This window comes from Chiloscyllium plagiosum, chromosome 5, assembly GCF_004010195.1.
Source record: "Chiloscyllium plagiosum isolate BGI_BamShark_2017 chromosome 5, ASM401019v2, whole genome shotgun sequence".
NCBI classification, from domain to species: Eukaryota; Metazoa; Chordata; class Chondrichthyes; order Orectolobiformes; family Hemiscylliidae; genus Chiloscyllium; species Chiloscyllium plagiosum.
Genome location: NC_057714.1, coordinates 59499439 through 59520347, shown reverse-complemented (window position 1 = coordinate 59520347; position 20909 = coordinate 59499439). Strand labels below are relative to the sequence as shown.

The window sequence follows — 20909 nt, the reverse complement described above, 5'->3', positions numbered from 1 at the left end:
AAAATAAACACAGCATTGGAAGCTGCTGAAGCTTTCCTGCCAGGGGAGAAGCTGTCCCTGACTAATTTAAAAATTAATGCCAGGAAACCTGCTGAGTTTCTTTGGTATTCTGTTTTCATTTCTTGCAAAAGTTAAGTAGGTTGAAATGCTAAGTAATTTAGAATTGGAATTGCATGCAGGGCTAAGATGCTAAGACTGTAGGAGAAAGTTAGGACTGCAGATGCTGGAAATCAGAGTTGAAAAGTGTGGCGCTGGAAAAGCACAGCAAGTCAGGCAGCATCAGAGGAGCAGAGAATCAACGATTTGGGCGTAAGCCCTTCCTGAAACGTTGATTCTCCTGCTCTTCGTATGCTGCCTGACCTGTGCTTTTCCAACGTCACACTTATCAACTAAGTGACTGTAGGACTACGACAGTATTTGGGCTTAATAGCGATGCAGGAGAGACTGGGTCTTCCAAATCTGAAACAGTTCATATCGACTTACCGTTAAGGCAGTGTGAAAATGAGCATAATTAAAGCAGCTTGAAATGACAAAATAAATTGAGCAAGAGATAGCAGAGGTCAGGGAAAGAAAACAGATTTGAAAAGGATGGAAATGAGAAGAGAGAGTAGTTAACATTTAAAGTATGATATGACTCTTCTTCATAACATATTAGAGTCAGACTCTGTGTTTCTCTCTCCACTGATGCTATCAGATCTACTGAGTTTCTCTGGCACAATCTGTTTATCCTTTCAGATTTCCAACTTCCCTAGTATTTTTCTTTTTACTAAAAGGAAATTGGACCAAAATAACTAAAATACAAGGAGGGTTTTCCAACTTGAACAGTGCCGCATAGTTTTGAGCAGTGCAGTGTTGTTTTTTTGAAAGCAGTGAAGAAGGAACTGAGACACTGAGTAGTGCCAAGATTTTTTGAGTTAAGGATATTCTGACCAATGGCAGACCTTTGACTGGATGAGCTGCAGTGTTAAAGAGCTGAGAGTGCGAGGACAGCACAGAGAAAGCTTCTTCAGTCTTCAAACTGAAAGTATTGTTTCTCACTCTGTGTGAAAAAAGATAGAGAAACCAGGAAAGCTTAGAAGCAAAACTCTGAAACAAGAAAAGACTTGGGTCCAACTGATCAACAATCATTGAAGAAACTGAGGAACAACTATCACCGTACAACCAACAGAATGTCATTGATGCTAACAAAAAATTTAACTGGATTGTGTGAGACCCATCCTTGAAAACCAGACCTCTGATTTTTGGAATTTTACTTATCTTTTCTACAATTTTTTAAACGATTTGTTTTTTTTTTGCCTTTCTTAATTGTGTCTGCCTGTGAATGTTTGGTTTTTTTTTAAAGGGGTCTAGTTTAAGTTACATAGTAATAAATGACAAATTAATTCTTTCTCTGCTTTTTGTTAAACATAAGGGCATTACAATTAATAGAATTAGTTTCTCTTAATTATGGCAGGATATGTTTTTTTTTGTTTGGATAGCAATCAATCAGGTAAATTGACTATTCTGGTGGTCTAATTAGGATTTTCTACACCTTACGATGGTTATGGAAAGTGATTATTGGTGCACTCATCCTAGTGAATTTGCAACAGTGTTGCTGAGCCACAGAGTCTTACAGATGTGCATCATGGAAACAGACCCTTGTGCGGGCCAGATATCCCAATCTGACCTAGTCCCATTTGCTAGCACTTGGCCCATATCCCTCCAAACCTTTCCTATTCATGTACCATCCAGATGCCTTTTAAATGCTGTAATTGTACCCGCTTCCACTACTTCCTTTGGTACCTCATTCCATATACTCGTCACTCTTTGCATGAAATCTTTCCCCTCTCACCTTAAACCTATTACCTCTAGTTTTGGACTCCCACACCCTGGGGAAAAGACTTTGGGTATTCACCCTATGCATACCCTTCATGATTTTATAAACCTCTATAAAGTCGCCTCTCAAACATAGTTCTTCCCAGAAGAAAATATTAATTAAAGATATTAGTTAATTAAGTATTACTTAGAGCTGTGAAATATGTGTCACAATCCTTTCTGCTTCTCTATCCTCCTTTCAATCTGCCTGTTGGATTGAGCTTGTAATTACCTACAACAATGCAAAGTACTATTCTGTGCATTCTGCAAGTCTAAGATAAAAACAGAATGTTGGAAAAAGTCAGCAAGTCTGGCAGATCTGCGGATAGATAAACAGAGTTAATGAGCTGGATTTTCAGGGGATGGATGTTTCATTGCCACTCTGCACCCTTTTTATGCAGCTTAAGAGGTCCATATATCTGACAGGAGATTCCGACCAGAGCTTCTTAGAAAATGCAGAACTGTCCATCTATTTTGGCAAGTTCATCGTAGCATAGTTACTTCAGGAGTTTAGACTCAGTTTTTAAGTTATCTTGAGTAACTCCTTGCATAACGCCAGTGCCATCCTTCAAATTTTCCATTTTAAATTGATACTTTCAGAATTTTCCATGGGAACTGACTAACAGAATCTTCAGTTTCATGAGCAGTCCCTTCGGAGTTTGCTGTAATGCAGATTTCAGAAGGGCCCCATATGCTGCCATCTTGCTTCAGAAACATTTTCTGGTCATTGGAAAATCAGGGCCGATATTTCAGGGCTGTGACCCTTCATTAGAACTGGGAGAAGCTGGAAATTTTGAGCAAGTGTAAGATGACAAGTGGAATTCGGGTGGATGACAGGCAAAGCAGCAAAAAGATTTCATGGTGCAAGGCCCGCAGAGAATGGTAATGGGAAAATAAAGAAAGAAAGGATTTATCAAAAGGAGGACAGGACCTTGAATAACTGCTGCCTGAGAGCAGTAATAGATAAATAAGGGGGAAAATATATCAGCAAAGGAAAATGAAAAGTGGGAACAGCAATTATTGAATTTAAATTGTTGATCTCAATACCAAGTCTAAGATTGTGGCTTATTAGGTTCTGATTTTAGATGTCCCGTCTGCACTCCATAACCATAACCTTTGTCTGTCTTTTGGCCTGGAAAGGGCAAGAAATTCAAGCAGAGAATTAAAATAACTGACAACTAGAGATTGCAAACTGAATGGAGATGTTTGCAAAGCAGGCACCCAGTCTGCATTTGGTCTCCACCATATTGTGATTAACAGTATAGTACTAAAATAAAAGACATGCAAGTGAGGTATTTCCATACACTACTTTGAGAAATGTATTGAACGTTCCTAATAGAAAATTAGAAGCTGCTGTGAATCAATTCTGGGAAGGTTGGGCCTAACAAAATATTTCTTTAAAAATGGAATCACAATGTAAAATGTACATCCCATTGTTATTTTTTACCACCTTCATGATTATCTAACCTGATTATAGCAGTTTTAGTTGTAAATTCAATACCATAAGTGTTTGAAGTGTCACTTAGCTGTTGTAATATAGCAATGGAGATAGGCATACCATTGAATGATTTGTTTGAAAAGATCTGACATGTTTTTGGTAAATTTAAATCCTGGAGGGTTTATTATTTATAAATGTAGTCCAAGCTGTGGTATTCCACAAAAACATCCAACGAGAGGAAACTTAATATCCTTGCAGTTAAAATCATGGAAAAAAAACCTCAGTTCAGTTCTTAAGATGAAATTGCAGAACCTTGCCATTGGCATTTGCTATCAGCAATAAAAATGCCAAAATGGCACCTGTGGAATAAATCTTTTTTTCTAACATCAAAATATTTGTGTGAGAAGATGATGAAGTGAATAATTCTCTTCCAGTTTAAACCTATTCTTTCACTTTTAGCTTTCTTGTGATTAGTAGCCTAGCACGAACTGTTAACTATATGGCAATAATTCAGCCCCAGAAAACCTGTGCCATGTTCTTGCTCATACAGAAGAGACATGAGATTCACAGGCTGCAGCTGTTTGTCACATCTATTTGTATGAAGCAAAGGCTCAAGCAATACATATAGTTATAATGGCTGTTTGAAAGAGTTCGTTTTTCTTCTGGGAGAAAAACATGCTGAGTTGACATAAAAGCAAAATAAAGTGGTTGCTGAAAATCTCAAGCAAAAACAACAAAATGTTGTAAACACTCAGCAAGCCTGGCAGCATCAGTGGCAACTCTTTACTTATATTAAGTTGACATGTCGGTCTGTTTTATACAGAGTCGGCTGGCGAGCCATATTTTATGCATTTCCACGAGTATGCCAAGTTAATTTGTGACCTCTACAAAATCCCTTTTGCATTGCCTGGCAGTACCCCCTTTCTGAGGAGCAGGAGAATCGACATTTTGGGCCATGAAGGGCTCTGGCCCGAAACGTCGATTCTCCTGCTCTTCGGATGCTGCCTGACCTGCTGTGCTTTTCCAGCAGCACACTCTCAACTTTGATCTCCAACATCTGCAGACCTCACTTTCTCCTAGTCCTCCCTTTCCTTTCCAACAAATTCCATGCTAAATCCATATCCTCCTACCTCAGACACATTTATCAGATTGTTCTTTTCTTTATAGTCATGCATTAAGTAATTTTGTGCACTCTCAGGCAGTTTGCTGATTTCAAATAAAAACCAAAAGAATGCTGTAAATCAGAAAGAAAAATCCAAAATTGCTGGAAAAGCTCAGCAGGGCTGGCAGCAAACGTGAAGCAAAATCAAGTGTTAACGTTTCACGTCGAGTGACCCTTCCTCGGAGCGAAGATCCTTCCATTTCTAAGGAAGGGTCATTTGACCCGAAACGTCAAATCTGATTTCTCTCCGGAGATGCTGCCAGACCTGCTGAGCTTTTCCAGCAGTTTTGCTTTTTGTAGCTGATTTCAACCATCGTTTATAAGCGTACTGTTCAACAAGTTCGACAGAAGTGAGTTCACAGAACATTGGAAGGTTTATTGCCCATTTTCCCAAATTTTATTAATAAGGTGTTTAATTGGCCCAAGATGATCATTGTTAATTTTGTAAATGAAGTCTGGGAAATTCATTCCATATCCTGTGAAAAAAACAATGATATTCACAAATTATCACATGATCAGCAACACATTCTGTACATAAACTCTCATAAACATCAGGTTACATGCTACTGAATTCTGCAAATCAGGTGGAAGTTAGCAGTAGAATCCCATAATGTTGAAAGAGTCTGAGCTTTAAAGCAATTCATTTAAGGAGCCTTTAAAATAACTTGAACATTCAATGCATTAATTTAATAATTTAAGTGGAAAATGTGACATTTTTGAGGAATAGTTTTGTTTTAATTAGAGAATGCAGTTAGAGGAAACTGGTGAAGCTAAACATCTTTAAGAGTGGGTGTACTATTTTATTCAATAACTTCAATGAATTATGATAATGAACTATAAAACAGAAACAGGAAACAAGGTTAATGTGAATAGGATGTAAATGTTTACAGAAGCAGCAAGACCTGACAGCATTTGGTACAAGGCTAAAAAGTGCCATACAATTGCACAAGCTATACAATAATCATCTCTATCAAGATATGATTGAACAGTCTCCCCTTGACGCTCAACAGTATTACCATTCTGATTTCCCTGTATCAACATCTTTTGACCATAACCTTGACTCTACCAGCGAAAGAAATACGGTCACTAGATGAGCAGGTCAGAGGCTAGGGATTCTGTGCTGAATAACTCGCTTTCAATTGCTCAAAATCTACCCAACTTGTAAAAGGCCCAATTCAACCCCCTTGTACATGCCCGCATGAGTGCTGTTCCAGTAACATTCAAGAAGCTCAACACCATCCAGGAGAAACAGCTGCTTAATTGGCATCCTGTCTATCAGCTTAAGCGTATATTTCCTCCACCATCAATGATAGCAATGTATCTCATTTGTAAAATTTAGTGTAGCAACTCATTGGGGATTCTTCATCGGTTTGTTCCAAGTATGCGACATCTACCACCTGAAGGATAAGAACAGCAAACATATGAGAATGCCACTTGTATGTTTTCTTTCAAAGCACATAGCATCCTGATTTGAAAGTAAACCAACTTTCTTTCCCTTTTACTGGGGCAAAAACGTGGAACTCTCTTCCTAATAACACATAGAATCATAAGGGCGGCATGATGGCTCAGTGGTTAGCATTGCTGCCTCACAGCGCCAAGGACCGGGTTCAATTCTCGCCTCGGGCAGCTGTCTGTGTGGAGTTTGCACATTCTCCCCGTGTCTGCATGCGAAGACAGACAAAAGTTATGGTTATGGAGTGCAGGTTAGGTGAATTGACCGTGCTAAATTGCCCGTAGTGTTAAGTGCAGGGATAAATGTAAGGAAATGGGTCTGGGTGGGTTGCTCTTCGGATGGTCGGTGTGGAGTTGTTGGGCTGAAGGGTTGTTTCCACACTGTAGGGAATCCAAGAATCTAAAGATGTACAGCACGGAAACAGACCCTTCGGTCCAACTCATCCATGCCGACCAGACATCCCAGCCCAATCTAATCCCACCTGCCAGCACCTGGCCCATATCTCTTCAAACCCTTCCTATTCATATATCCATCCAGATGCCTTTTAAATGTTGCAATTGTACTAGCCTTCACTACTTCCTCTGGCAGCTCATTACATACACTTACCAACCTCTGAGTGAAAATGTTTCCCCTTAGGTCTCTTTTTTATATCTTTCCCCTCTCACCCTAAACCTATGCCCTCTAGTTCTGGACTCCCCCACCCCAGGGAAAAGACTTTGATTATTTATCCTATCCATGCCCCTCATGATTTTATAAACCTCTATAAGGTCACCCCTCAGCCTCCGACACTCCAGGGAAAACAGCATTAGCCTATTCAACCTCTCCCTATAGCTCAAATCCTCCAACCCTGGGAACATCCTTGTAAATCTTTTCTAAACCTTTTCAAGTTTCACAACATCCTTCCGATAGGAAGGAGACCAGAATTGCACGCAATATTCCTACAGTGACCTAACCAATGTCCTGTATAGCTGCAACATGACCTCCCAACTCCTGTACTCGATACTTTGACCAACAAAGGAAAGCATACTAAAGTCCTTCTTCACCATCCTATCTATCTGCAATTCCACTTTCAAGGAGCTATGAATCTGCACTCCAAGGTCTCTTTGTTCAGCAACACTCCCTAGGACCTTACCATTAAGTGTATAAGTCCTGCTAAGATTTGCTTTCTCAAAATGCAGCACTTCACATTTATCTGAATTAAACTCCATCTGCCACTTCTCAGCCCATTGGCCCATCTGGTCCAGATCCTATTGTAATCTGAGGTAACCTTCTTCGCTGGCCACTATTTTGGTGTCATCAGCAAACTTACTAACTATACCTCTTATGGTCACATCCAAATCATTGATATAAATGATGAAAAGTAGTGGACCCAGCACTGATCCTTGTGGCACTCCACTGGTCACAGGCCTCCAGTCTGAAAAACAACCCTCCACCACCACCCTCTCTCTTCTACGTTTGAGCCAGTTCTGTATCCAAGTGGCGAGTTCTCTCTGTATTCCATGAGATTTAACCTTTCTCACCAGACTTCCATGGGGAACCTTGTCGAACACCTTATTGAAGTCCATATGAATCACATCTACAACTCTGCCCTCATCATGGGATTTCAGTAGTTCAAGAAAGCCTAAGAAGAAGGAAAAAAACAAGGTAGAAAGGCGGAGAAGCACTTGGAGGGTACTCAAGAGCTTGAAACCTTGATATGTAAGAAATTGGAGATGTACAAGCAACCAAAATTGGATAGGTATATACAGTGTATATCGGAGGGTTGGAAGAAGTAACAGATAAGGAGGAGTGAGGCCTTGGAAGGATTGGAATGCAGGATGCAAATTTTGGTGAAAAGAAGTTGCTTGATCAGGATTCAATGGAGGTAGCGAGCACAATGACGTGCGTAGAATTGCGACAGACTCGGTGGAATTTTGCATGATCTCAAGTTTCCAGAGATTAGAATTTGGGAGAGTATGTGTTGAAATAGAAATACATGGTAAAGAAGGCATAATTGAGGTTTATTGCATCAGATGAACTGTGAAAATATTGAAATTAGGTAATAAGTCAGAAATAGAAATGGGTCATTCTTGAGATGGGACAAATATGAGATTGGAAACTCATCAGGACCAAATGTGACCATGCACACACTGGTTTATTGTCAAACAATTGGCATGGGAAGGAGGAGTTGGTAGCTGAGGAACAGAATTTGAAGTGGGACTGAAAACAATGGTTTCAGTCTTCCAATTATTGGAGCAAATTTCTGTTTTATGCGGTACTTGATGTCGGACAAGCAGACCTGATAACTTAGTAACTGGGGAGGAGTTGAGAAGATGGTTGTGCAGTAGAGCTGGGTGTCATAAACATTTACGTGAAAACTAAAGATGCTCTAAGAGGATGCCACTGAGAGGCAACATGTTGATGAGAAATAGGAGTGGGCCAAACATTAATCTGAGGGGGCCACCAGAGCTAATGGTGAAGGAGCAGGAAGAGAAGCTATTGTAAGTGATTTTCTGTCTATGATTAGATAAATGAACCAGGTGCAAGCATTTCCGACAAGGCCAAATGAGAAGACTTAATGATGGTATGCTAAATCGTGTCAAAACTTACTCAGAAGTTGATAAGAATGAGGAGGAATAATCTTTGTTTATTCATTCATGGGATGAGGGCGTCACTGGCTAGGACAGCATTTATTGCCTATCCCTAATTGCTCAGAGGGCAATTAAGAATCAACCACATTGCTGTGGGGCAGGAGTCACATCTAAGCCAGGTAAGGACAGCAGTTTCTGCCTCTAAAGGACATGAGTTAACCAGATGGGTTTTTCCAACATGGTCATCGTTAGACTCTGAATTCCAGATTTTTATTGAATTCAAATCTGCGATGGCAGGATTCCAACCCGGGTCCCCTTAACATTACCTAGGTCTCTGGATTAACAATGATACCATGAGGTTGTTGCCTCCCTGAGATTACTTTTGCTATATCATATAGGATGTTATTTGTGATATTATAGTTGTGATAGTGGCAGAACCCTGATTATAGTGATTTAAACATGGCTTCGTTCCATAAGAAGTCTATTTACTCTGAACTTCTTGTAATTTCTGTGAAGGCTAATAACCTAAATAATGTTTGAATTCCAGTGATTGACTGGAAGGATTGGAAGGATTTCAAGTTATAAGGCTCTTACTGTTACAAAATAACGATAACACAGTTGAAATAATTCAGTAGATAGCATTATCCAGGAGCCGGTACAAATACATTCTCAGCTCCTGATGGCCTACCTCACTTTTCTTTTTCCGGCAAGATTACTTTTAATCTCCAAACTGATTTTGATAGTGAGGATTACCTGGAGATTCCTTCCACTAACTAAAGCTAGATTAGTCTTACAGCCTTGTTTATATCTCCTCAACCTGGCATCTTTTGCATGAGATGGGCTACCTCTAAACCATTTTTCTCTCAGTCTCTTGCAAAATAACTGCACCTGTAATATTCAGTGATAGCTCAAGATACCTGTAAACCGATCCTACAATGGCTTCCTAAGGACCTTTGCCTTCCAAAACCTATCTCCATGGCTGTGTGAATCATGTGGGCCTTGTATTCAGATAGATAATGTCCAGGCCTCCAGCTCCATTCTATTAAATAGATTATCCAAAATATAATTATTTATAAAACCTGACATTCCTAATGCTACCCTGTGGAAACTAATTATCTTCCAATGGAACACCTTTGTCTGCAGGTGTGAATATTTTGCCCAATACGACAATCCAATCCGCCTTTTAATCTTTAACAACTATATTATGCAAACTTGTTATCAGTCAGGTTTCAAAAAAGGCCCCATGAATCCTTCATTTCTCTATTTTACACAAAATTGAAGAGACAGATCCAAAACAAAACTTTTATGAACTTCATATTTCTCACACCTTTTAAAAGATATATTGGTATTTATCATCCATATGTAGGAAGAATACCACGGACTTCTGGCGTATGTTACAATATTTATATTGAACTATTCTGGACAATGTATCTATTTTTGCAAGTTATTTAAATTGCATGAAGTGGTAGTGAGTTTTTTGTAATTATAAAAATTTACAAAGCAACTTGTTTGATGAAGAAATGTTTCTCTCCTTCACGTTAATGTTAAAGGACACTTTGATTTAAATTTAAAATTGCAAGTCCTAACCTCCGTCTAGATCACACCAGCTCCAGGAAAGCTTTATTTCTTATTAAATGTCAAAAAATGTCTCGTTTGTGTAATTTCGACTTCAGTGTCTGAAGAAAATGTCACTTTAATCATTTAGGTGCCTGGTCACATTTTAGATTTGTTGAGTAGAGCAGAAATACAAGTGGAAAATTCCAATTCTTCATAGATCTGTCAGTTTGAATTTAGCTTCTTATGCACCAGATTTGTTTTTGTGTGGGAGAATACTATCTGCTCATGTAAAGTGGCTGTTTCTGTTGTCTTTTCTTCTAGGTATCTGCCTCATTTCATCACTGGAGATTTTGATTCGATTAAACCGGAAGTAAAAGAATTTTACAAAGTCAAGGTAAAACAACAGCAAACCTTTAGTTTATCTTAAAGTAGATGACCAGTTATAAAGTACTGAACAATATTTAGTCACTGTTTACACTGAATAGGCTCTAAATGTTTTTAATTTGATCATAAATCTAGTTTTTCATTAATCAGATATTTGACTGTTTACCAAGAAAGAAACAGCCACTGTTAACGATTGGAAATGATTTATTGTGTATCTCCTGACTTGGTTAAACATTATAACAAGGAATGTGGTGGATTGAAGTTGGTGAAGAACATGTTTGAACAAGTTATTATGCACCTGTAACAGCTTACTTTTGGCTCTTCTTGTAAGATGTAGGTGAAGTAAGGCTCCTGAGCCCGAATCCTGTCTGCTTTTCTTTCGCTTCTTTCTTTTGGCCTCTTTCCTTTCTTTTTTTTTATCTTCTATTTTACTTTAATTACCTCTTGGTGAAGAGCTTGGTCATGGTGCCAGCGGTGAGTGGATCCAGCAGCATTGGTTTGTAGTGGTACCACTGGAGGTGAGTTTGGATTCCCTGCAGAATCTGCATTCAGCACAGTTTCATGGAGTGGCAGCAGAGGTGAGTTTGGGCCCAGTACGAAATCAGGCGGCATCGACAGTGACTTCATCAGTGAGGCAGGCCCAAAGCAGACTCATAGTGTCAGAGTCGAGTTTGGGTCAGTGCAGTACCTGGTAGCATCAGTGGGATCTGCATTAGTGAAGTCCAACAAGGACTCATAGTGGTGAGGGGTCGGTAGAGGAGAGATGGCACTGAAGAGTGGGTGACTTTCGTTCCAGTGGTGGCAGTACAGTGAAGCGGATTCATGCCTGGCCACCAGGTCCATGGCCCGTGATGGAGCACTTAACAGAAGGGACTGTAAAGTTGGACACTTTCTTCATTTCTTCATTTTTCTGCCTTTATATTCTATGTCTTGGTTTATTTTTCTGAGTTTTAAGATGGCTCCCAGAGTGTTGACGCTGTACAATGCTTTTCATTGTACTTTGTAAAAAGGTACATGTGACAATAATTAAATTAAATAAAATCCTAAATGTTGCTTTGCTGTCAACAAAATCTGAAGGTATGCAATCAAACAGCTATTCGTCATTATCAGTATTTTATGCACTTGACCTTTGCAAATGAGGGAATGTATTTGTGATAAATTCACAGAATTATATTGCAAGAAATCCACTTTTCAGATACCACATTTTAGTAAAATTGGATTTTGTATACCTCTTATGATGGAATTATAAAATTGAAAGAGCCCATTTATTGTAACAGATGCTACAAGAAATCTGGGCTTGAATAATGAGAAAACTTAACACAAATTCAGAAAAGTGCAGAAACCATAAATTGAAAACGAGGGTGCAAATCTTGCACCAAAATCATTATATGTTTAATATAAGAAGGTCATCAAAAAAACATCTCTAGCCAAATAGGCAACACAGAATCCAACTCCACATGGAGTTAGCAGTGATTTCATGTAGTTCTCCGAGAGTCTAGGTTGTACAATGCTTTTTAATAATAATTAAAACAATCAAAATTGCATACTTTTAGTTTATGGAAAACCATGATAACTATCTCCTGCCACTTTTTAAATAAAGTTCAAATTACAAGGTGGGGGTGGGGTGGTGGAGGAGGGTGTGCGCAGTAATCAGCAAATTAGTGTTTAAAATCTCCCAAGAGAGCCATGGAAAAATTGATGGTGAGGTAACCAAATTAGAGAAGAGTTGCTCATTCGTACAGCAGAGACAGAAGGCCTGAGGAGGTACTCTTTCGACCTTCAGTTCTTCTCTCCCACACTTACTTGAAAGAATCTCTTGAGTGGAAGGGCAGCAAGACCAGGAGATGGGAAGCATGTGACTGGAAGAGCAGGAGCAGTTATTCTGACTGGTCCATTGCTGCCATCACCAATCACTTGGAAAGGACATCAATTTGAAGGGAGAAATGGCTTTTCATCTAAATACGCTTAGATAACCTAGATAATTTATGGTAGTGTTTGTGGTAGGGACTGTGTTTGGAATTTACATTTGGGATTACATAAATTAGCAATTATAAACTCAGTGTTTTTTGCAACTACCGAATCTGCACATTGACTTTCCCTGCCATACAGGGTATTCGCCACATTCAGAGAAACAACTGTATTCAGAGCCAGTGCATTCAGAGATGGCAACTAAATTCTGAATAATATTTTACCGAAAGATCTTTGGCATATTCTAGGTTTCCTCATTTTTGAAGCTGGAAATGTGTTTGGCTTTGATTGATGTTTACGTAGTGGATGAAAGACTTGGTGATATTCTGGCTGTTACCTCCCCTTTATCGGCCTTTACTACCTTTTCCTGACCCGGTCATGATAACAACTGGGCATTACAAATTGCAAGTGGCAATTGCTGGTGTCCAAAACGGTTGGCTCATGCTAATATATCCATAGGGATTAAGAATTATGTCAGACAGAGGAGTTTTATTGATATTTTCAGTTTTCAGTCTCGGTGAAAACTGTCTTGCCTATACTTGATTTAACCCATTTAGAAACTGTATTGCTCTTTTGCAATCCACTATCTCTCTTTTCAGTTGTTGTGTCCAGTTAGTACTAGTTTCAGGCCCTATAATTTTCAAGGAGTGAAGCCCACATTGTGTGAAATGCTTGTTAACATTTCTGTCTACATTCCCTGTTCTAATGGCACTCTGTCAAGTAAGTCTGCTCCTTAAAAGTATTTCCTTTCTCCTTCATTTAGAAGATCTGGCATTGTTTACATCAAATTTTGTAGAGCACGTTGCATTATTTACGTCTAAATATTTCTATTTGTATTTGCAATTTTCCCTGAGTTCGTGTTTTGTATTATTTATAAATCTTTTAAATGTTTGCATGTTCCACATTGTTTGTCAGTATTTGGCGTTGCTTGTGTTCTCACTTAGTGCTAGTCTTTTTGTTAAATCGAAGCATACAGTGTGGGCACCACGTACAGGAAAGATACGATGCATTGGAGATACTGCAGAAGTGATTCACTAGAATGGTTCAGGTATGAGAAACTTCAGCTCTGAGGGTAGATTGAAGAAGTTGGAACCGTTCTCCCTGCTGAGAAGAAGGTTGAGAGAAGACCTGTTTGAGATTTTCAAAATGGTGACTGGGTTAGGCAGAATAGATAGGGTGAAGCTGTTTTCACTTGTAAAAGAGACAAGGAAAAGAGTGCAAGAGATGTGGAAACAAAGCAAGGGTGATGAGGTGCAGTTCCTTCAGCTTGGGTTGAGCTTTGCTGGAGCAGTGCAGCGAGCTTAAGTCAGATGTTGGCGTGGGAACACAGTGGGTGTTGAAGTGACAGGCAATGGGATCATTTTTTACGGTCAGGAGTAAATGTTGCACAAAGTGATCACCCAGTCTGTGTTTTGTTTCCCTGGTGAAGAAGAGAACACTCTGTGAGCAGTGAATACAGTAGACTAGATTGAGCAAAGTGCATATATATTGTGTGCTTCACTGGGAAAATATATCTGGGACCTTGGATAGTGAGGAGGGAGGGGGTAAACAGGAAGGTATTTCACCTTGTGCGATTTCATGGCAAAGTGCCATGGGGATGGGGGAGGTTTTGGCAGTGGAGGAAGAGGTTGGCCTGGAGGGACTGGATGCCTATGGAATGCTGACAAGGGAGGGAAGGGAAGTATGTATCTGGTGGTGGAATCCTGGTGGAGGTGACAGAAATGGTGGCTTATAATCCTTTGGATACAGAGACTGGTGGGATAGAAAATGAAGACTGGGGGACCTGATTGTTATTGTGGGAGGGAGGCTTAGTGAATTGGACACAACTAGGGACCCTGTCACCCACAGTGGCGGGGAATCCTTGGTTGAGGAAAAGAAGAGAGGAGTTGGAGATGGACCAAGTGAAGGTGAGAGCAGGGTGGAAACTGGAAGTGAAATTGATTAATTTTAACAATTCTGAAGGAGCGAGGGAAGCAGCACCAATGATGTCATCAATATACCAAAGAAAGAGTTCTGGGTAGAGACCTGGGTAGGACTGGAAGAAGAATGTTCCAAGTACCCCACAAAGAGACAGGCATAACTGGGGCCCATGTGGGAACCCATGGCCACCCCTCTGACCTGAAGAAAGTGAGAGGAGTTAAAGTAGAGGTTGCTCAAAGTGAGGACGAGCTCAGCCAGGCAAAGAATGGGTGATGGTGGATGGGAACAGTTCAGACTTTGTTTTTCAAGGAAGAAGCTGAGAGTTGGGGATAATGGTGGTGCAGAGGGAATTCCTGTTTATGATGAAGAGGAGGTGGCTGGTGCTCAGAAGCTGGAAATTTATGCTTTGTGTCAGTTTCAAAATGTCCATTTTACAGCAGGATGCCACCTCTGGACACACAGTCCCGTCCTCTCCCTTGTCAGTATTATTCCAGAACCTTTCCCTCCAGGGCACCCAGGAACACTCCTCCTCCACTTCAGCTCCATCTCCTCATGGTAACTTCCCATGCAATTGCAGAAGGTGCAACACTTGCCCATTTACTTCCTTCCTCCTCACCATCCAAGAGTCCAGACACACCTTTGAGATGAAGCAGCGATTTATCTGCACTTCATCCAATCTAGTCTACTGTATTCGCTGCCCACAATGTGGATATGAAGCGCAGACTCAGCGACCGTTTTGTTGGATGACTGCGTTCTGTCCGTCAAAATGACCCTGAGCTTTCAGTTGTCTCCACTTCAACACACCACCCCAGTCACTGGTTAATATCTTTGTCTCAGGTTTCCTGCGGTGCTCCTGCAAAGCTCAGAACAAGCTGGACGAACACCTCATCTTCTGCTTAGAGATCTTACAGCCTTCAGGACTCAATGTCACATTTAACAATTCTAAAGCATGACAATTACCTATCTCCACACCCCAGGTCCTGTCCTGAAATGGAATGCTTTTAGCAAAGCCAAGCCATTTTCAACCACTCATCGTTCCAATTGTCAGTTATCTAGCTTCCCCTTTTCTCAGGCTTACCATCAATAAGCCCATCATCTACCCATCATTCTCTCTGTCTGAGCTCTCTCTCCATCTATATGCTCACTCTTCTCCTTCCCACTCCTCCTTCCTCCATCAGCAATATAAATGCCACTTTTTCGTAGCTGCTGTCAATACTGAAGAAGGACTTGAAGCCTTAACTCTGTATTCTCTGCACAGAAAGTGCAGATCTGCTGAATTTCTCCAGCATTTTCTGTTTATATATTGGAATTCAGACTTCCAATGCCCATTGTCAAAAGTATAGCATTGCCAGGGTTATGACGCTCAATGAATCAACTACTTCTATAAAATAATATGGGACTTTTATATGACTGGGATGCTGCTGTTCTAAGGGGTTCCGATATTTGCCTCATTAAAACATGGATGAGCATATGAAGAGATGCATCAGTCTGGAGAGAAAAAAAACTGAAGTACAAAATATAAGTCAATTAAACCATTTGATATCTGATCATTAGCTGAAGAATCACAATTAATTTGCTCCGTGTTCCATTTGTTTCATTGTTGACCTGTTTATCAGCACTTACTTTAAACACACATTTTGAAGAGAAATAAACATAAATTTGCAGAACAACACTATGCTGGAGGGTTTTAATTGTTTGCAATTTTTTTTTAAAAAGGGATTGCAGAAATAAGCCTTGTTCCCAGTAAATTGCTTTATCTCAAGCCGGAATTTTAGTGGGGATGAGAAGTGGGTAGCCTCATCATAATGTCACTGGACTAATCAACAGAGAGATCTATCCTCATTCTCTAAAGGCACAACTTCAAATCCCAGCATTACAACTAGTCGCATTTAAATTAAGAAAATCAATTAATAAAATCTGGTCGTGAAAGCTACTGTCAGTAACTATCATCAATTTGCATAAAAAATCTTGTTCACTTTGTTTAAGGGGGAAAAAAAAGTGTCATCCTTACCTGGTCTGGACACCATATGACACCAGACATATAATGTGGTTGACTCTCAACTGCCTGTAGAAATGGCCTCACAATCTATTCAGTTCAAGAGCAGTGAGGAAAGCTGACAATTACTGGTCTTGCCAATAACACCCATATCCCATGAGTGAATCAATAATTTATTTTGGAAATGAAGGAAGGGACATTTATTTATTATAATTCACAAAAATATTTATAGGTTCTAAGTTAGATTTCATACATGCAACCTTTAGTATTTGTATTGCCTTATCTAAGTAAAGAAGGAAGCTCTTCAAAAACAGTTCAAAGCAACCACAGAAAGTATGTTAATACATGACTGCATCACCTAACGAAGTCAGTGAAAATGAAAAATGACCCCCAGAAACCATAAAAAATGTAAGTACAGCCCTTGCAAAGCAAAACAAAATGTTGCTTTTCGATTCTCTTTAGCTTTAGGCTGTACTGGGAAGGCAGGTGTCTGTTGTTCATCCTTAGTTGCCGTAAGAAGATGATAATGGACCTGTTTGAATTGCTGAGCCGTGGTTTGATAAAACTGTGGTCACTTCAGAGATCTGTTAAGAGGCAACCATTTTGGTGTAGACTGAGGTCACATATAGGCCAGAGTGAGTAATGATGAAAGTCTTCACTCCCTAATGGACATTGTGCCAGCTAGGTTTTTTGTCACTGTGAGTGCTTCATGATTTATTCTCCTGATAATATCTATTTTTTTTTAGATTTTTGTTTGAGAAATAACTGCACAAAGGCCGGTATCCTGTCACCAAGTCACCCTTTATTTACTTTTGCACAGTACACTGGCTGTGACCAGCCAGCTTGGAGTCAGTCCCTGAACTGAGGAGATTCTAAATCTCCTGATTTTTTTTTTTCGCATCAGTGGAAGCAGGCCCAGGCAGCAGCAGTGGAAGCAGACCAGGTATGGTAGGCCCAGGCAGCAGCAGTGCTGAGGTGCAGGCAAAGCCCAGGCTGCAGTGGTGGGAGCAGGCCCAGGCTGCAGCAGCAGCAGTGTGGTGGTGATAGCTGCCTGTGCAAATGAGCACATTTTTAAATTAAAGGAAATAAACAAAGAAAACCCAGGAAACAAAACAATAAATCTCCTGATTATTTTGGTCAGCCAGGGCTTTCTGATTGGCCCAGGTTGACAACCCCAACCTACGATGTTGTAGTTAACAAAATGCACCTAGTTCCAGTCAGTTTGTATTTTAAGAAAAACCTACATACAAATTCTCTCATGATCCCCTCAGCTATTTGAACTCTTGTTCTCCAAATTATTTTTTCCGAGACCACTATCTTGCTTAGATCAAGAGTGTAACTAGTGCATTACTGAATTCCACTTTCAGGAAGTAACTTTCAATAACAGCTTATCAAGTTTTTTCTTTCCAACTTGGACTCTCTATTATGGTTGCACAGTTTGTATTATTTCCTGTTTTATTTCCTGTGCCTAGTTTCCCTAATAAGATTGCAGTAGATGTTCTCTTGAACCATTGTAGAGTCATGCTGTTGTACCTGCCAAGATCTTATTAGGTGAGAAATTGCATTATCTTAAAGCAACGGCATAGGAGGAGCGATATTCCTATCCACATCAAGGTGGTGTTTAATAGGAGGGAAGTTTGGAGGCCATTGTGTTCCTATGATCTTGTTATTTCTTAACTTTCTTGATAGAGATACAGGGTTGAAGAAATTGCTGAAGTGCAATCCTGCGTGGAAGTTGATTTGACAATTGGAATTAAAATTTAGCCAAACTGATATTGTGCCTCATTTGCCTTATACATGGTGAACAATAAGTTATTGTTGTTGTTCTGCTTGAAGTGCCAGCCTAACTGATTAATATCTCCTGAGGCTTTTTCAATCTGCTGCAATGCAGTGACAACACAGTAAAGCTGCAACCGCTCCTGTTTGTCGCTCAAACTCAACTGTTTATTCATACACAGATATAAGTTCAATTCAAAAAACATTCTAACCAAGACTCCACTGATAACTATTATGTCTGTGAGAATGTGACATACTTCGAATTGATTCCAGTAGAAATACAAGCTAATTTTAAACTTCAATTCTACTCTTTAATTACCACCCCCATGAATAATTTCTTATACACCTCTTGGTAGAAGAAGTCAAATTGCACTTGAAACATTAACCCTCTTTCTCTGTCTACAGATGCTGCTGGACCTGGTGTGTTTCTTTCACTAGCTTTTAATTTTATGTTTCAAATCTCCAACATTTGCAATATCTCTCTTTTGAATAAATTCTATCTCTAATGGAGTTATATAACTCCTTCCCATTATTACTTGCTTTTACCTACTTTTCAAGATATAATCACAGACTCCCTGGCTCTACCAAAAAGTTCAGAAATGATTCACTGATTGTTCAAGTTTTTTTCAATCAACTCCATCTTGTAATATCAGTACAGATTATATTTTAACTGTAATTAACATCTTTGAATTGCATTTACCTTGATGTTGCTTATCAGTTTTGCAATCAGACATCACCATCTTTCTACAATTGACTGTTTAATTCCTAGTTTTAAAAATTGTGCAAAAGAACGTAAGACCAAAATATTCAGAAGCAGAATTAAGCCATTCAGCCCATCAAGTCTGTTCTACTGTTCAGTCATGGCTGATATGTTTCTCAACCTGATTCTCCTGCCTTCTCCATGTAACCCTTGATCCTTTTACTCATCAAGCACCTATCTGTCTCTGTGCTAAATATACTGGAAGACTTGGCATTCACAGCCCCCTGCAGTAATGAGTTCCACAGAGCCACCTTTGGTTGAAGAAATTTCTCCTCATCTCAGTTGGAAAAGGTTATCCTTACACCCTGAGGCTATGGCCCCAGATCCTTGTTTCTCCTACTGTTGGAAATATCTTTGTCACATCCATTCTATTCAGGCCTGTTTATATGCTACAATAGAGCTCGGATTCATTTCAACGATATCCCTCTGATTGCTCTAAACTTCATTGAGCACAAACCCAGATTCCTTAACCTTCAACAGAGGTGTTATGTCAGCAATTTCCAGTCCTCGGGGACCCTCACTGACTCCAATAATTCCTGAAAGATTACCACCATAGTACCTCTTTAACCACCTCAGCTATCTCCTTCAAAACTTTGTGATGTAGTCCTTCCAGTCTGGGTGATTTATCCACCTTCATACTTTTCAGCTTCGAATGTCGAAGAAATTGGTCACAGCAGTAGTTATTAATAGTTTGCAATTCATGGTATTGGCTTGAGCCCTTCCCTCCTGAAATGTTTGCTGTTACTTCTGTCTAGGTAAAAACAATGACTGCAGACGCTGGAAACCAGATTCTGGATTAGAGTGGTGCTGGAAAAGCACAGCAGTTCAGGCAGCATCCGAGGAGCAGGAAAATCGATGTTTCGGGCAAAAGCCCTTCATCAAGAATACAGGTAGGAAATTGTTGAAGTCCACATTGATGCCCTGGGGTTGAAGTGTTCCGAGGCGGAAGATGAGGCCTGTGTGTTTCATTCATCTGATAAATGGGAATATATTTTTAAAACCAATGGTCTGAGAAAAAAAATCTTAGGTGGAATGCTTGACACAGACTGAAAAACATGATGGGAAGTTCAAGCTGGATACTATAACTCATATCTCATATTTATGATTTCTATATGTGATTTCTATACGTTTACTATGTTATATTTCTATAATTGACTTAGAGATGCTGGTGCTGGACTGGGGTGGACAAAGTTAAAAATCACACAACACCAAGTTATAGTCCAAACGGTTTATTTGGAAGCGCTGGCTTTCAGAGTGCCGCTCCTTCATCAGGTGGTTGTGAAGAAATATGTATAATTAATATTCATAACCACATATTTGGATAAGTATTAATAAGCTTAAATCTAAATTACGATTCTTCCAAACATTTCAGTTTCTTTCGGGATTGCTATCTTCAAGGTTCCTTTGCTGCAGCAATGAATCACATCTCAAGAAATGTAGACTCCCATTGTGTTCAAATTATTAAAATATGCAGTTTAGTGCATTAACTAAGGATGCACTTGTGAAGGAATAGAAGAAATAAGACCTTGTCTGCAAAACTGAATATATTGCACAAAGAAGAAACACAAAAATAATATTCAACAATCTATACTCATACATAATTTGATATTTTCTTTTGATCAGCAACTGTCTTTCAATGCCTTTTAATAGAGACGTAAGATGTTAGATGGAATTACAACAAACACATGAGTTATTCAGAGGAAAATGCTGCATTTCATATATTTGTGTATTGCAGTCAACAATTAACGCACTTTGAGTCTGAAAGCAATCATGTTCATGCAAACAGATGAGTGTGTGGTTTGTGGATATCTCTTCTGCTCACCCTCTCGATTGTAGCTAGGCTGGATAAAACCACAAAAAAAACATGGAAAATAGGAGTAGGAGAAGACCATATGGCTCATTGTGTCTCCTGAAGTATTCAATATGATAATGGCTGATCACGATCCTTGATATTACTCTACTGCCAGATCTCCACGTCCCTTGATTCTTCAAGGGACGAAATATCCATTTACCTTAAGTACATACATTGAATGATGAGCAACCACACCCTATTGGATAGAGAATTTCCAAG

The 20909-nt window shown here is 39.5% G+C and overlaps 2 protein-coding genes across 6 annotated transcripts in view; both read left to right on the top strand.

The window, feature by feature from the left end:
* LOC122550254 (contactin-associated protein-like 2) overlaps positions 1–20909 on the top strand; it is a 2198962-nt gene that overhangs the window by 234437 nt on the left and 1943616 nt on the right. The gene's annotated exons all lie outside the window — the stretch shown is intronic.
* tpk1 (thiamin pyrophosphokinase 1) overlaps positions 1–20909 on the top strand; it is a 281858-nt gene that overhangs the window by 89721 nt on the left and 171228 nt on the right. For all 5 annotated transcript variants that reach the window (XM_043690143.1, XM_043690140.1, XM_043690145.1 and 2 more), the window contains exon 6: positions 10356–10428. In XM_043690143.1, coding sequence (XP_043546078.1) covers positions 10356–10428 — 73 coding nt within the window. The remainder of the gene's footprint in view (positions 1–10355; positions 10429–20909) is intronic.